This window comes from Gavialis gangeticus, unplaced genomic scaffold (genome assembly GCF_001723915.1).
Source record: "Gavialis gangeticus isolate Ggan-Ray unplaced genomic scaffold, GavGan_comp1, whole genome shotgun sequence".
Classification (NCBI taxonomy): Eukaryota; Metazoa; Chordata; order Crocodylia; family Gavialidae; genus Gavialis; species Gavialis gangeticus.
Genome location: NW_017729024.1, coordinates 2,769,548 through 2,784,274, shown reverse-complemented (window position 1 = coordinate 2,784,274; position 14,727 = coordinate 2,769,548). Strand labels below are relative to the sequence as shown.

The 14,727-nt window shown below is 37.7% G+C and overlaps 1 protein-coding gene across 2 annotated transcripts in view; it reads left to right on the top strand.

Annotated features, from left to right (window-relative positions):
* Positions 1-14,727, top strand: part of SRFBP1 (serum response factor binding protein 1) — a 221,935-nt gene that overhangs the window by 45,700 nt on the left and 161,508 nt on the right. For both annotated transcript variants that reach the window (XM_019516829.1, XM_019516830.1), the window contains exon 2: positions 12,527-12,615. In XM_019516829.1, the coding sequence (XP_019372374.1) occupies positions 12,527-12,615 (89 nt within the window). The remainder of the gene's footprint in view (positions 1-12,526; positions 12,616-14,727) is intronic.

The window sequence follows — 14,727 nt, the reverse complement described above, 5'->3', positions numbered from 1 at the left end:
GACCCCAGTACTCTTTCCTGCCATGGCAGGGGGTCGGACTTGATGATCTGCTCAGGTCCCTTCCGACCCTACAAACTATGTCTGCCTATGATCTCTGGAGAGACAAATCCATAGTTTGAAAACTGGAGCTAAGCATCACAGAGATGCTTAGTGGGATCTTCTAGACTGAGCACTGAGTCCTATTGGGTAGGGTGGTTTTCTTTAATCTTTACTAATCTATAGAGAAGCCTCTGGGAACCCCTTAAGATTGGGCCCCTAATATAGTCCATGGCCTGTTGTGAACTATTTATAAAACTTCTAAAAAGGTTACATTAATATATTCGTCTCAAATAGTGTATAATTAAATGTTATAATCCCTATTCCATGCTGATATCTTTGAGCTTTGGGCTCCCACTGTGTGCGCACCCTTGCAGTACTTCTCATCTTCCCTCTAAACTGTACTAGTTAGATGTGACCCTCAAGCATTTTGTCATTGGGCAACTGCCAGCCCATCCTCTTGTTTAAATTTGTTGTGGGTTTTTTTTATTTTAATTTTCCCACCATGTGACCTGACATGCTGTTTATATGAATTGGTTGAAATCTGCCTTTTAAATTCAGTGTTTCTTGATGGAAGAGGGGGGAGCTGGAGTGGTGGGGAGGGGGAGGCTTGCTGCTTTTATGCCTTTCTTGCCTTAGAATCATAATTTTTATTATATCATGAATTTTTCTGGCCATCCTCAGGTTTACAATCAGTTCATCCCTATTGGTCAGCATCAGATCAAAGATAAATAGTCCCTAGTTTCCTCAATTTTTTTAAATCTAGATATTTTAAGAACTGGCTGGGCATCTTATGTTTTGCCATTTTTACCTTAAAACCAATATTAAGGAAGTTTTGAAATCCCCCATTAGTATCAGTTCCTTAGATGTCTTAGATATTCTTTTTACCTTCCTAAAGAATGCCTCCTACAGATTAAAAAATGTCTTAATTGGTTGTTTTTAGTAGGCAGCCATATCATCGCTTTACTGATAAAGATGAGCGTATGTTGTAACTGAACCTAGCCTTCCATGCAGATGCATCTTGTGTTTTTTGTCTCGCTCGCTTCATATAAATCTGTTATGAATTATATGCTGTGGTCTCAGATTTATATTTTTAAATGATGTTTTATGTTTCCAGATATCTGTCTAATCTTGACCTGCTCACACAGTATGTACTGTGATCCATCAAACTGAAACAAAAAAAGGATAGAAATTGGCACCTAGTAATCTTTTCTAAGAATTTTAAAAATTATTATAGCTTTCAGTCTGAAGTTCCAGAGAAAAATAGAGAAAAATATTTTCAGTGACATTCTAAAACTTACTTGGGCTAGTCACTCATTAGATTATGAACTCTTGTTACTTCTGGCTATCAAATGTGTAGCTGCAGGTGTGCTGAATTTGAATACTGTCTGTTGTCAAATAGTGCCAAAAATTAAAATACAAATTACTATGTTGCTATGGTTGTTTTATGATTGATAGCTGACTTCTAAGCAACTAAAATGGGTTAGAAATGAAATACGCTTAGCCCCTGGTACATATTCATTTAAGCGTGCCATAGGATCTAAGCCCCTATCCCAAAAATCACACTTCCAGCCATGTCGCACATGCATGGCAAGAGATGTAATTTTGGAATCGGGAATTATGTCCTTTCTAGTTGTCAGTACTGGAGGGTCTGGGATCATGATCCCAAGCTCCCCCTACACCAGCAAGTTGGAAGCTGGGTGCCCGTAGGCCAGTGTGAACTGGTGCAGTCTGAGGGCCAGGGCCAACAGTCAGCCAGTTGTCCACCTTGGGGCTAGGACCACGCAGGTTCGAGATTCCAGTGCAGTCCAATGATCAGCTCTTCTGGGGCAGCTCCAAACATGCCACATGTTGAGCTTAAGGCACTACATAAACCAGCCATAAAAATGGTCTACGTTGTGTGGAATGTTTTTATGGTTGATTTGCCATTTTATGTCACCTTAAATTGGGTGCACATATAAAACCATTGCCATTTATGCTGCAGTATAATATGAGAGACAAGGATTTAGTGGCGGGGGGGGATATTTTTTATTGGACCAACTGTATGTTTGGAATATATTTAGGCAAGCTTTCAAATTAAAGACGTTCTTCATTGGGTCAGGTGATAAAATGTCTTAAATTCAGAAAGGGTTTCAAATGTATACCAGCCATGCAGTTGATCCACTAAAAGGTATCACCCCCATAAAATCCTTTCATCTCTGATAATTCTTGGACCATCATGGCAACAACATCACTTTAACACTGCCACAACAATTTGACATATTAATTGTAGCATAAATGTAATGTGTAGAGAGGGGCCCTGAGCCTTCTGTTTTTCTTCCCCCTCTTCACCTTCTGCACCCCCACCCCCAGCTTCCCTCCCCAGTATTGGAGAGAGTTTGAAATAAAAAATAGAGTGGCTAGAAGTGTCATCATGTCATTTCATACTTAGAATTCCTATTTGTGGGTTAATGATATCAGAATATACTTTTCATGTATCTTATATTTGTTGACATGAGTTTAACTGAACAAGGGTCACAGGGAAGAAACAAAGTAACACTGCATGTTTAAAAGCATCTTTGCAAATTATCTAAAACAATTAATAATTTATTAATTTAAATCCAATATCTTGCACTGTTGGACCTTGTACCTGCAGGTCTCCCTCTCTCCCCCTGCAGAATGTAAAGTTTCCATTTTTGGGGACTTCCAGGATGCCAGACATTTTGATTTTAAAGCATTAACATTTTAGTATGTATAACAGTGCCATGAAAGAGTAAAAATATATACAATGTCCTTATGTGAAGGGGAATTTGTACACAGTAACAGGAGAAGAATCTTTCAGAATTCTTTTTGCAAACTTGTCCAGATCTTCTCATATTTCATTATTTTAGAACATCAAGCCAGTCTTGGGAATAAAATGTGAGTGGTGCTTATTTTTGTCCTTGGTTCACCAGATTTGCGGAAGTATTTTGAAATATAAGTTACTGTATCTCAAAGAGAAATGGGTACGTCTCAATACATCTACAACTCTTTAGTCACTCTTTCCTAAATTATTTTTTTGAATTGGCTGCATGTTAGCTCTGTCGGGAGATTGGCTCCCTGTACAAGTGTCAAAACAAACCCCACAAGCAGCCAACTATAACATTTTATTCTAATGTAATACGCTTTTGAGAACTTTGCCACCGCATACATAATCTTGAAGATTCATGTTTATACATGTGCTCTTAATAGGAGAGTAGGAAAGGAGGATCTCTTCACCAGTGACTGTTCTATGCATATGAATTTTATGCGTGCACATAAGGTACTTCTGTGTCTAGATCTAGGCCTCAGATGTTATTGGTGCATGAATGGAGATTCATTTTTCCTAGTATTAGTTAAACATGTGGGAGACAATAATAGAGCTTTTTTTTTTTCCCTTTCATCTAGTAACTTTTCAAATTCCGTTTCAAAATAGTTCCAAAGCCTACCTGATGACACTTGCTAGCTTTGTTTAATTGTGCAAGCATTTTTAAAATATATAGGAAGGAGGGTGGGGACTTATAAGATGCATGCAGTACTATTTTTTCCTATTGGTTTGTTTTCCATATTGTTTTCGTATTAATGTATAGCAAAATCTGTTTGTACTGTTAAATTGAAAGATGTAGTAGTTAGGCTCACAGATGGGACACATCTTTGGCTTCAGTCACATTTAACCAAGAGAAAAGTGTCTGGTAAATATTGTGATCGTTGGAACTACTTAAAGTCCAGTAACCTTTCTTTTACTTCAGAGGCAATATGTTGAGATTCAGAATTTGTATGTGTCTTCACATGCATGCAATCTGGTAAATGTCAGGGGAAAAAATGGTCTACAGATTATGCAGCCTGGAACATGTCTAAATAAGTCCCTGCAACCCATTTTCACAGGTTTTAACTTGGGTAATGAGTGTGTTCAAAGTTTACAGGATCTTAAACGATTAAAGCCCTGAGATATTTGACATAATAAAACAACTTGTACAATAAGAAGTGAAAGAAAAAAAACCTTTCAAATGTATGATGTATTCAGTTGCTTATCTGCAAATTTTAGAGACAAGTTGAAATGTGATGGAGTACATGAAAAAAGTGGCAGAGTTTCTTAATTGTTCATTTCTATTTAAGATTTGGAATTTTGTGGAAGTTACAGAATCTTCATGGCTTTTTAAAAACTTAAATAAGCACTAAATGTTGAAATTGGATTGGCACATCAAGCTGATAGAAGAATCTTGTCCCAATAATCTCCTGTTCTGCATGGGAGATGTAGTAACATTATGGGACCTGTATTTGAGTGGAATACGGGTTACATAGCAGAGGAGAAAGTCTTATGCATTTAAGGTACCCAAGCTTATTATGAACTAAGTCATTAAGGCACTGTAGTGTTGTCTGATTTCAAGCAAGTTGTGTGGTTGCTTCCATAGCCATCCTCTGTTTCATGGTATGCTTCTTCCTGTTACTAAATCTGAACGCTGAAATAGCCAACTGCTAGAGAAGGATTTGAACACTTTCTGTTGAATACAAAGCAAGAAAATATAGCTAACTCATGACATTTTATAAACAGAGCAAATGCAGGCACATTTTAGTTTGCTCCATTGAACATTTTAGAGAAAATTGAACAGTTGAGAGTCAGTTACATATCTAAGTTTTGAACAGCAGTATCAAAACTAAAAATGAAATAGCAACCTTCTTTGAAGAAGCACAAGTTTTAATTCCTAAGTGGCCCAAAGCTTCTTTGGGCTGTCCAGTACATTTTCCCACAGCTTGGGCATCAGCAGTGTCTTCAAACTACAAAATGCTGGGAAAGCATTCCTAGCTTTGGGAGGAAACATACACTTCACTATGCTGTTTGAGTTCCATTTTCCAATAATGTTATTACAAAACACAGAAAATAATATTTTCCCAGGCTGCAACTATAACCATAGAGCCATTTTTGTTTTCTCATTACAGTAAGGAGATAGTTGTGTTTAATAACTAAAGCATATTTTAAAGTTATCCATTATGGCAGATGCATCTTAAACCTAAAGGTATTTTTTAATTTTAAAGGGAATTGTTAATTCTCTAATTATACCAGTGTGTCTCCTACCAGTGTAGAAAGGAAATATGGGCTAATCATGTATGGCCAAAACTGGAAAGGAGGCAACATGGATTTTTTTACATATATTCCATAGATTTGAAGAGAGACTTCCAACCCCCATACCTTAGTGTTTTTCCAGCTCTAAAGTGGGACATTTTTATCCACATCAGTGTGCTATTCAATTTAAATGATTTGTTATAAAGTATTTTGGCGTCTTCTGATGGAGCATATTGCAGAAGTGCAAGATGTGTAATTATTTAATGTTTTAATGTACAGAAAATCTCTCTATAAATCTGACTTCCTTGCACGTGTTCATGAAACTTCTATTTGAATACAAAATACAGATATCTAATTCCTGTGTTTATTTCCATTCCCAACATTGGAGCTGTGAACAAGTTGTATTAATCATCTCATATAAGCAGATGTTTAGTTTCAGTTGTCAGTACAAATCAGTGAGTCCCTCATACCTGCTTTAATCCCTTTGTGCTGTGGATGGAGTTCTAGAGCAGTATAATGGGACCTAAAATCTGGTTGAGGAAGGATTCTTGCAATACAGTTACTGAAGAAAGTGATAAAGCTGCATTCCAAGGCCACCCTTGCAAGCTCGGTACCATGGGATGGGCCCCAGCATACAGTACTGTAGAGATCCTGGGTAGTACTTTCAACTCTCTGGAAAATCTAGGAGGCTGCTCTAATTTAGGCAGGCCCCTCAGTACCTGTTTGGTTATGCTAGGGTTCAATTTAATGGCTGGAAGGTAAAATAGGTGCATAAAACTACAATAGTGCACACACCCTTGGGTGCAAGTTCTCGTGCTGTATTCCTGTTACCTATGATGCCTTACAGAAAGGTTAAGGGGCGAATCTTGATGTGCTGAAACCACTACTCATGTTGACCAGTATTGCCTGCTATTGTTTTTATGTACTTCCCCATCTGTATCCGTTCATTGTCTCTTGCCCTGTCTTTGGCTTATAAGGTTTTAGGAGGGGAGGTGATCTTTTACATCTTTTTATATGGCATGCATGCCATTAGGGTCCTAATTGCAAAAGGGCTCGTCAGTGTTGCAGAAATACAAATAAATATGTTCATAAATGATACTTAAGATGCACAGAATCTCACATTATTTCTGGTAAGATTTCTAAGGATGACTTCAAATACATAACTATTTTTTCATTATGTTGGTATTTACCGCTACACTGTTTAGCTTTTTGAAAGCCAGCTTTCATTCCACAATTTCTCAAGGTTACTCAGATATTAGACAGACAGTTTATTCTTGATTTTTTTAACATCTGTGATCAGCTCTCACTTGACACATTGTGAACTTTGCAGTTGTCTGCATAAGTCCCATTCTGCAGCATACTGCAGAACAGTCTCATGAGAGCCCAGATTCCTTTTCATTGATCTAGACTTCTTGAATTCATTTTTTTCCATTTGTAGTTGCATGGTCTCTGAACTTCCAGGAAGTCAAAAATGTCCCATTATTGATAGAGAAGATAATTTGATGCTGAGGTTTGCTTTGAGAATATAATTAGTCTGTCTTCTGATGCATTTATCCCAGAGTAAGGGAACACCCCTGTTACCAAGTCTCAGAAAATACTAAGTCCAGGGAGCTCTGATGTGCTTGTGGACCTGGCTTATACCCCAGTCACTTCAAGTTTGTGCAGAAGTTTTCTATTTTCCATTTTTTGCCTGACAGTCTGTAACAGGGTTTTCAAACTTACCTGTGCGCCCAGGCCAGATCCAGACTGCAAAGGACCTCCCAGGCCAGATCTAGACTTGGTGGTGGTAGTAATAGCAGGGAAAACAGTGGTGTGGGGGTTAATGCAGCTATTGATTTCTTTCCCTTCTCCCTCCCCTCTGCTGCCAACATGCATGCCCATCAGGGCTTCAGGCCCTGGATTTCTGTGGCTGCTGAATTTTTGGCCCCTCTAGGAACCCAAGTGAAACAGGCTGGGTGAAACAGCTCTAAGTTTGACACTTCTTATCTATATCAAACAGCTGAAGGCTGCACAATTTACAGGCAACTGGGGTCCACTGTGTGGGCCACAGACCTAGGGAGCACTCGGCATGAGGGCAGCCCAACATGCCTTCTCTCCCTACTTCCTTTCTCTACCTCCCCTGTCCATCTCCTGCATCACAGGCAGCTCAGCTTCCCCTCACTATACATGCAGTACCCTCCTTCCCTCCAGGCCATATGTGCCACCCACCTGCAGTGCCCTCATTTGGGCATCAAAATTCATTGAATATTGTTGTCATTGTTTATTTAATAGTGCACAGGTGTCCTAAAATCCTATCTTTTGCTATAGGCTCAGTACAGACCAAACAAAATGTCAGTTCCTGTCCCAAAGTGCTGACCACTTTCATGGGAATAACTTGACAGACTTCCATGACTGCAGCTGGCATATTATCATCCCTTGGGAAAGAAGCAGTCATAATTTGACATTCTGTGTCTGCCAGAAGTGGAAAGCTCCCCTCATTCCTGGAGTCCTGCTATAATCCATCTGCAGAGCTTTCATTGGCTGGTACCAGGAGCGGCTGACTTTTGGCTCATTTGGTCCCTGAAAATATGCTGCATTTGCATTAATATTCCTAGAAAAATAGATTACAAAACTTTTGGGAGAGGAAGCTAAATATACACTATATTTGGGTACATGATGATTTGATGTACCTTTTTAAATTATTGTATGTTTCATTGGAAGAGTAAACTTGGACTTTTTATTGTGGCTTGTGGATTTTTCTTTAGTGTTAAAAATAGCTTTTAAAGCTTGCTATGAAATACTCATTTTTTTATCTTGAATTCTACATGATTATTGTGTAATATGTTTTCTAATGTGTATTCAACCATAAGAACTGCAGTTGTCAAAGCAGAGCTAAATGTGCAACTTGATTTATTCCAAGCAAATAATTTCCTACTCTCTATAATTGTTTAATTGCACAAAGCCCTCATTTTTTTTTGTCCTTTTTAGTGACAAAAGGAGGATATCCTAGGAAACTATAAGGTATTATGAGGGTGGTTTTGTTTACATTTGTCTTCGGTGCTTATTTTGAAGGAGTATATGTCTGTAGCAGGTTTTTTAAAGTAGGCTTCCTGTTATCCCAGTTGTGGGAAGAAGGGTGTTTGCCAACATGAAAATGTTAGAGAATAGTAAAGCCCTTGTTGCCTGCCCAGACAAATTCATGACCTGTTGGTCTCAAGGTTACAAGCATTTTTCTTTTGCGGTAAGTTGTTTAAGGGCCAGTGGCATCTGGAATGCCAGGCTTAAGTTCTATGTTCTAATAGGTAATACAAAATTAAAAGTGGAAATAAGGGATAACATCTTACAAATAAAACAACAGTAGAGTGAATTCAGTATGTTTACAGTCAGTAAAAGAAAAACTGAAATACTTGACCTTAAAGTTTAAGAGTACAATATTTTTTCCCCTAATTTTGACTATATATTAAACAGTTGCGTAAGTTAGAATGAAGTAGTCCAACTTTGTAAGTGGCCGGAGGCTGAATGGTTCCCCCTGTCTGCACTTTGAACCTGTGCTGCTGCCCCAGGTTCACCCTCAGCTTCCTGGGCCATGCGATGCTGAACTGCCCTGCTCCCAAGGACAAGTAGCAAAGGCCAGAAGAAGGAGGAGGATCCTAGAGATTCCAGCTGCTGTTACAGACAGAACAATAGGAGGAGCAGCTATGACAGCCAGACAGGAGCTTGAAGGCTGCAGCTTAGCCCTTCGTGGTCGCATGCGGCCTGGAAGTGCCTATTGGGCAGCCCTGTGTTGGAAATTCAGTATCATTTAATTTAATATAAATATTTCTTAGCTTATGTTTACTTTTAAAGTATTTTTACTAGACTATATCAGATATGGATTCCTACTTTTCCAGTGCCCCCTATTTTGAAGGATGTCACCATTTTTTGTAGCATGAATTTATTGCTGGCTTGCTTATTATTTGACATCATTTGTTAGAAACTCATAATTATGTAACAAAGCTATGGATGCTGTTGAGCTCAGTCTCCCACTCTTACATCAATGTTTAGATAAGTAATCACGGTGATACAAATATTTGTCTGGGATTATCCTGGCTTGAGTTTAACCTGCTCCTTTCAGGACTTCTTGATCTGCCTTCCAGCCCTTTTATTTTTGCATGGCTCTGTGAATATAGTACTACTTCTCCAGTCTTAGATGTAAAAAGGCATGTTGTACCTTTTTACCTGATTTACACAACTGTTTTCCTATTAATACAATGACCCAATAATATCTTTGTCATGAAGGGGGTTTTTTGTAACTCTTATCTCATGACAAATGCATTTTCTATAATTGGTTCACAAATCTGCAAATAATCTAAGTGTTTCAACTCTGGAGTGAGAATGTGCAGCATCAAGAGCCAGATGTGCACAGACTTTGGACATGTTTTCTGTAGTAGATATGACCTTAGGCACAGGCTTAACTAGTGCATTGATTGCTGCTGTTTACTAAGGTTACTCAGAAGTAAACTAGCATGTTATATAAGTATTTCAACTTAATTAGATTATTTGGCAGTAATGCATTCTGTTCTGGATTAAGCCAGAAAGAGAAATGCCTACAAAAACATTTCAGAGGCCTGGACCTTTGACTTTGAGAGCAGTGTGGGTGGCACTGTTTTGCTTAGTTGAAAGTCGGATAATTTTCCCATACGTTAGAAGTGGAAGGCAGTGTCAGATTTTTTAAAAATGGGTACCAACAACTATATTTCATCATTACTTAACACTACATGAACATTGGGCGCGTCTACATGAGACGCTAACTGCAAAGTAGTCTGATAATACTGTGCAGTAGCACATCACAGCACAAACAATGCTAATATACTACAGCACAGAATTATTAGGTTACTACACTGTAGCATCACTAAAAAGGCATTTGGCTGAGCTACTGTGCAGTAACTCTGGTTGCTGTGCATCTATTTAGTACTTGATTATACAAGTACTGAATTAAATGTGCAATAACCACTGCACATTATGAAATGTGTAGACACACCCAGTGAGTAAGCATTGTACTTAGTAAGCATCGTATCTTAAAATGTACAAGGAGCTATTCCAGTAAGCTGCTGTTGAAAAAAGGGGAGCAGCTGGTGTTATCCACATGTGTAGTTGGCACAGGCTTTCTTGAGGTCTTCAGGATGCAAACCCAAATTCATTTTACTGATTGAATCTATTGCTCAGTCTACGCAGAATATGGAAAATGTTACATGTTTGTCTAATGCATGATTTGCCTACCATTAAGAGCCATTTCTACCACTATTAAACAAAGTTGACTTAAAAAGGCTGAAGAGAAAAAAAGAATAGGCAAAACAGTCACAAAATCAATCCGCACTTTCAGGACTAAGATCTTCATGGTGGTGATTTTGATTTGGCTTATGACCATAAAATGAGTGTTAGCAACTTTAAACTATATGAGAAAACAAACTGTTCTGCTGGAAGCAGCAAATTATGAAGCGAGAAACAGCCTGTTCAATTGGAAAGCAATGTAGAATGCAATCCCAGTGATACAATCAGGGCTCGCTCTTTCATTGTGATTGGAAAGATTGTGCTCTCTTTGCACTCCAGCTATAAGGGCAGAACTTCTAACTCTTCTTGTCTTGAATGTGCAAAATGAAGCTGGCTGATAGGCTGAATTATTTATTTACAACCAGAGAGTAGACCAAAAACCTCCACTTCAAGCATGCTTATTACTCTTTCATAATTTAAGATTAGAGAAGAAAATGGCAGATGAGGAGTTTATTTGGTATTTCGATGAAAGGAAGATAAACTGAGGATGACAAACCTGTAGATAAAATAGTTCAAGCTGATGTTGAAAAGATATAGCAGAAAGCAACATTCTTAGTGTATTGACCTCTTGCATTCTTGGTGTTACTGCATTTAAAATGACCCTTTTTCCTCTTGGTACGTGTGTATTTCTGTTTTTAATTTAATTTCTTTTCTTTTTGTAACTGTAAATAACTCAGTTATGTACCTTGTTTGTTTATAATTGAGCAAGCTATCTAACCTCCTGTAGACTATAATTTGTCGTTGTTTTAATGAATTAACTTGCTGAATGATGATTTATTTTTAATATTTATTTGACTGGTCACTTGACCAGTTACCTTTTAGCCTGGTCAAATATCCGTCCTTATTTGGCTAGCAATTAGATCTCATACACAAGTCAAATTTTTTGGTTTTTGCTATACACCTACATTTGTCATCTCTTCAATACTTTGCAACTTTCAGATTACATAAGTTTCATTTCAAACCACACTAATTTGTAACATAACAGCTTCTCATTAAAGACAGTATCTGCCCAGCTGATCCCTGTGCCAATTTAATTTTGAAAGAGAAATTTTGCAGATAGGGCAGTGAAGAAGGAAGTGTTTTTCCTCCATCATGTTGCTGCCTGAGTAGTTTCTGGCAGTCAGCAGCATGCAATAAATGTAATTTAGCACATGGATACACATGGGGAGTATGCAAGTATTTAAAATTCTATCTTTGACCATTAAAATACATTTTAATACATTTATGGACAAAGTAAAAAGAAGTGTTTCAAGAATTAACTTAATTAGTAATGAGATGCAATTACCATCATCACCTACCTTTTTAATTCCTGGTATCACAACAAATAAACTAACTTGCAATAGCATTACCCATGACAGAGTTTCATGAGGAGAAGTCCTATATTACTTGATGAATTTATCTTTGAAAGCTTTTTTATTTGCAGGGTAGAGAAGCAAGACCAAAATGTGCTTGAACAAAACTTCTTATATTTAAGTAATTCTTTAAATTGAAAATTTGCAAGTATAATTCAGGAAGGGGGTGTTGAATTTAGTGTCAGTGAGAAATGTAGCAGTGTTTGATTTGTCTATTTGAATTAGCTCTTTTAGAATTTAGGAGAACATCTGGCATATTAATATAGCTGCAGTTGAATAATTCGTGGCCTTTAGGGTCTTTATAAGAACATTTTAAATTATTATAAAATAAGCTGCCTTGAAGTGGTACAAATGTAGTTTCAGTAAAACTTGAGTGAAACGAATGAGGAAAAACAAGCCCTTCAAAACTTTATCCCAACCTGTGTCTAAAAATAATATTAAAATGTGGATAGTAGGGAATGACACGGCTTATTTTATGTCTTGTTTCAGCCCAGACTTCAGACACTTTTTAGACTTTCTGTTTGTTCCTTCTCTGATGTTTATGGAACAGTCCCGATTTTAACAAGAATCTAAATTCAGCTCAACTGGTGTGTGTGTGTGTGTGGGGGGGGGGTGTTTGTACACACACATGTATACACACATTCTTGCTTTTTCCTTTTTTTAAGAAAGGGTGTGAACTGTTTTCCAGGACATTTTCTCCTTATTCAACCTGTTTATTAAAGGCAAAGACATAACAGGATACTGATTAGTTTTCAGTAACTTTCTAATATACTGTTACTCTTTTGAATAGGTGGTGAAGCTGAGAAAAGAAGTGAAGAGGGCCAGAGTCCTAACCATTCGCCGGCTAACAAGACACATTGGAAAGCTGAAGTTAAAAAAGTTAGTTTAATATTAAATATTACTAGATGTGTTTGAAATTAATTTACTTGACCTACATAAAAATAGACAAAAAAGATTCTCTCAAAGTAAACACACTGTTTAAAATGATTATAAGTTGTGATTAAGTACTGATTATATTGGATAAGTTTGAATAGATCCTAAAATATTTTTAAGAGCATTATATTCTTTTAGAATGGATCTGGACTTGCATTAGGCTTTATGAATAGATGCAAACTATAAAGTAAGGTATAACAAGTTTTATTTATTAATTATGTCAACATTTAACTTTATCTAATATAGCCTAAAATAGTACAAATCTAAAGGGAGACTTAGGATAGGATTTTTAAAATTGGTTAGTAATTTAGGAGCCCAAGTCCTGGTCTCAAACTCACTTAAACACTTTTGAAAATCACACCTTGGATTTTTAGATCACTGTATTGTTTAAAGCAAGTTGCAGCTGCTTTTCTTAGCACAGCGTCTTGCAACATTGTGGCAGAGTGAGTTTCAGTAAGAGTAAATATGCAGTAAACAGGCAACCCTGCTTAACGCTATTCCGCTTAACACTCACTTTTTCAGAAACCAATTAAGTGCATTAAGCGGGGCTTGCCTGTATTTGGACTCCGAGGGATTTATCTTGTAATTAATCTTTTCTAGAATGCTAAGGGATAGATTTTTAAAGACTGCTGAATCAGAGCATAGTTGGGTTGATAGGACCTCAAGAGAGAATCTAGTTCAACCTCCTGCTGAGGCAAGATCATCACAGTCAAGTGTCTGTCTAACTGACTCTGCAAAATGTCCAAAGACGGAGATTTTGTGACCTCTCTGGATAGCCTATTTCAGTGCTTAACCACCCATAATGATAAAGTTCTTCCTAATATCAAAACTAAATTTTTCTTGTTAGAATATAAGAGCATTGTTCCTTATTCTGCCCCGTGCTGCTACAGAAAATAGTCTGTCTCATAAGTACGACGTAGAAATTGCCGTTTACTGGGTCAGACAACAGGTCCATCTTGCCCAGTGTCATAGGTCAAAAGGGAGAGTGAACAGGGTATGACCACTCCACTGTACGAATCCCACTTGGAGCCTCCAACATTTAAGGTCTAAGAAGTTCTCATTCAAAGGCTGTAGACCTGACACCCCTGCTTAATACCTACTGCTGAACCTTTCCTCCAAGAATTTGTCCAATCCTTTTTTGAATCTGACTAAATTGTCAGCTACCAAAACATCTTGTGGCAGTGAGTTTCACACTTTAACAAAACTAACAAAAGGAAGTTTTTTTTCACGCCGTGCATAATTAGTCTGCATTCTCTTCGTAATCTCCCTCCAGGTATTTGAAGATGGTTATGAAATCTTGCCTCAGTTTTCTCCTTCAGTCAAAATAATAAATCTTTCGGGATTTCCCTCTGTCGTGGGTCCAGTGCTGGGGAAGTGAAGTCACCCCTTAACAGTTGCCTGGACCCTGCCTTGTTTGCCTGCTCAAGATCCTGGCCTGTTGTCTCACCTGTCATGCTTTGCTGTTATAATTAGGCAAGGAGGCTCCACCGGGAGGGGGCGGGGAGGAGGATTTCAGGTCTCAGGTCCTTGTCTGGACCAAAGCCAAAGAAGGCTTTTTTTGGAACGAGCATGCTGTTGACTCATATTCAGCTAATGATTCACTGTAACCCCTAATTTCTTTGCTACCATACCACAGAAAAGCCAATCGTTGCTTAGTTTCTCTTTTGCATACAATTGTTCTATCCCAGCTCCGTAAGCTTTTCAGAGAGAATAGCCAATGGTTCTGAAGTTATGTCAGCTAGTTCATTCAGTACTTCAGGGTGCATCCTGTTAAGCTTAGCCATCTTTATATCATCTAGTTTCTCTTAAGTAATGTCTAACCTGTTCTTTTAGTACTTTGAGCTGCTTATCTCTTATCCTGACCTTGCTGTCAACTGCACTTGTCATCTTATTTGTAAAGTCTAAAGTAAAAAAAGCATTAAATACTTCAGCCTAATCTGTATCATTCATTACTCAGTTGTCTTTTCACTTCTCATGTTCTTGTTAAAATCCTTATTACAGCTGAAACCATTCTTTGACCTTCTGATTTAAAAAAAAAAAAAAAAAAAAAATCCCTGC